At 44.5% G+C, this 2823-nt stretch overlaps 1 protein-coding gene across 1 annotated transcript in view; it reads right to left on the bottom strand.

Annotated features, from left to right (window-relative positions):
- The window catches only part of LOC106536133 (TRAF2 and NCK-interacting protein kinase), a gene marked incomplete at both ends in the record, with an annotated part of 56121 nt that overhangs the window by 4726 nt on the left and 48572 nt on the right, over positions 1-2823 (bottom strand). Inside the window, 1 exon segment of the mRNA XM_014033331.1 lies at positions 1214-1386. Coding sequence (XP_013888785.1) covers positions 1214-1386 — 173 coding nt within the window.

Genomic DNA, 2823 nt, shown 5'->3' with positions numbered 1-2823 from the left:
CCTCTGCACTGGTGGAGGGCAGCTTAACTTCACCCTCTTCTCCCCTTTTTGTAATGTTAAAAAAATACAAATAAGAGCCTCAACATATCTGGTGTTAAATTTTATAGACTGTCAAAGTGATGGAAACACTGAAGAATGTTCTATAAATTACAGAAATATTATTTTCTTACAATTTAAAGAAAAGATGCAGTCAAACTGCAGAAAGATAAAGATAGAAATCACACACAGCCAAAACAATAACAGAGCTCATCAGGGTCAAGAGCTGGAAGCTCCTACAGCTGCCTTTACCTGCTGCAGGGGAAATTCAGGGACTAATGGCTGCCACACACTTCATCAGACAACATCAGCAGTGTCATGTTTTCTGTCCAATATTCATGAGTCATTTGTTTACATTTAAACACTGATGAGACTTGAGATCGTCTGGGTGTGCCACTCATATCAAGTCATTAAAATATTCCTGGATTAAACAGAGTCAGTGGAAGAACAGTGGAATCAGAGACGCTACATTAAAAGTAAAAACATAAAGTACTCTTTGTTCTTTTGAAATGAAACAAGAACTGAAACCAGTAAAGTTTCACAAGCTTGATCTGAGCTGGGATCTGTTGTGGAGGAACAAAGAATAATGTCACATAGAGGTGGACTGATTCATCAGTCACGTCTCAGCCAATACGTGTATGCATTACTGATTCATCAGTGCATTCAGCAGCAATGCATGGTGATCATGTGATCACGTGTTCTGCTCCCTCCCTGGGACAGAGCAGCTGCTGATGTAAGACTGAGTGACAACTGCAACAAAAGTAAGTTTTCAACTTTTAATATATTTTAACATGTATGTTAACAGAGTCAGGTTAAACAAACTGTGGTGATTCAAAGACCTACAGCATCTACAACAGGTAACATATTGATTGTTCACAGCTATTTCACACAGCAGTACTTCAGAATATCACAACTTGTAATGGACATTGGTTGAAAAAAATTGATTCTGAATAAAAAACATTCTTAAAGCACAATTGTTTAAATACATATATTAGTGTATTTGTGNGTTCTGGTTCAGGTTAGGGTTAACTATAGACCAGTAATGGTTAATTTTGGGGAAAATGTCAAAAATGAAAGGAAGTCAATACAAAGTCCTCAGTTTGATGCAAATGCAAGGATGTGTGTGTGTAAAGACTGAGAAATTACAGTGACCGAGATGTTTTACGAATCTCCTCACCTTTCTCTCGTTTCTTCCTGGTTCGGTCCAGGTGGTCTTTGAGCATGATGCGAACCTGTCTCTCATTGTTCAGGTCTCTGATGAAGGCATGCTTCAGCAGAGTGTCTGTGGCGGGGCGGTGCAGGTGGTTTTTGATTAGACAGCTGTCGACGAACGACAAGAAMCGCTTCGACCTGGGTAGAAAGAGCAGAAGACAGGTGGGGTGGGGGGGGTCAACAAAAACCCAAACTGTGTGGTGATCATTTCATCTGTTAAATGARCTTTAACTTTCACCATTCTTGACATGATTAAATCCTAAACAAATCCTAAATAAAATATAGAGGCCATGGAAAAAGACCTCTGTATTGCTTTGAGGTGATTCTGATCCACCATACGGCGTCTCAGGGGGGGATGCGGTTCGCCACCAACACTATTTATGGTGGAGATGGTGCGCTGCTGACCTCAACTCGGGACGTTGTGGGTCGGTGGGCGGAATATTTTGAAGACCTCCATCCCACCGACACGTCTTCCCATGAGGAAGCAGAGCCTGACGACCCTGGGTCGGACTCTCCAATCTCTGGTGTTGAGGTCACCAAGGTGGTTTAAAAGCTCCTCGGTGGCAGGGCACCGGGGGTGGATGAGATTCGCCCGGAGCTCCTTCAGGCTCTGGATGTTGTGGGGTTGTGTTGGTTGATGAGACTCTACAATATTGGGTGGACATTGGGGGCAGTTCCCCTGGGTTTGCAGACCGGGGTGGTGGTCCCCCTATTTAAAAAGGGGGACCACAGAGTGTGTTCCAACTATAGGGGGATCACACTTCTGAGCCTCCCTGGTATAAGGTCTATTCAGGGGTCCTGGAGAGGAGGGTCCGTCAGATGTGTAATATATATAAAGAAACCACAAGACAACACACCTGACATCTTGGCTGTCCACCTTACGGCTGCAGCAATGAATCGATAAAATCGATAAAAATCGATTATTAAAAGCGTTGGCAGCGAATTTCATAATCGATTCGTTGTGTCATGGGATTTATGCATCCCTCGCCGTCAACTCGTTTCTGGTGAGAGTTGGACTCTTCCAAGGTTGTCCTTTGTCACCGATTCTGTTCATAACTTTTCTGGACAGAATTTCTAGGAGCAGCCAAGGTGTTGAGGGGATCCTTTTTGGTGACCTTAGGATCACATCTCTGCTTTTTGTGGATGATGTGGTCCTATTGGCTTCATCAGATCCTGATCTCCAGCTCTCACTGGAGTGGTTCACAGCTGAATGTGAAGCAGCCGGGATGAGGATCAGTGCCTCCAAATCCCAGACCATGGTCTTGAGCCAGAAAACGGTAGGGTGTCTTCTCCAGGTCAGGGAGGAGGTCCTGCCCCAAGTGGAGGAGTTTAAGTATCTCAGGTCTTGTTCATGAATGAGGGAAGAATGGAGCAGGAGATCAACAGGTGGATTGGTGCTGTGTCTGCAGTGATGTGGGCGTTGTACCAGTCTGTTGTGGTGAAGAGAGAGCTGAGCCAGAAGGTGAAGCTCTTGGTTTATTGGTCGGTCTACGTTCCTACCCTCATCTATGGTCAGGAGCTTTGGGTAGTGACAAATGAGTTTCCTCTGCAGGGTGTCTGGGCTCTCCCTTAGAG

Source organism: Austrofundulus limnaeus, unplaced genomic scaffold, assembly GCF_001266775.1.
Source record: "Austrofundulus limnaeus strain Quisiro unplaced genomic scaffold, Austrofundulus_limnaeus-1.0 Scaffold1697, whole genome shotgun sequence".
Taxonomy (NCBI): Eukaryota; Metazoa; Chordata; class Actinopteri; order Cyprinodontiformes; family Rivulidae; genus Austrofundulus; species Austrofundulus limnaeus.
This window is presented reverse-complemented; position numbering and strand designations above follow the sequence as displayed.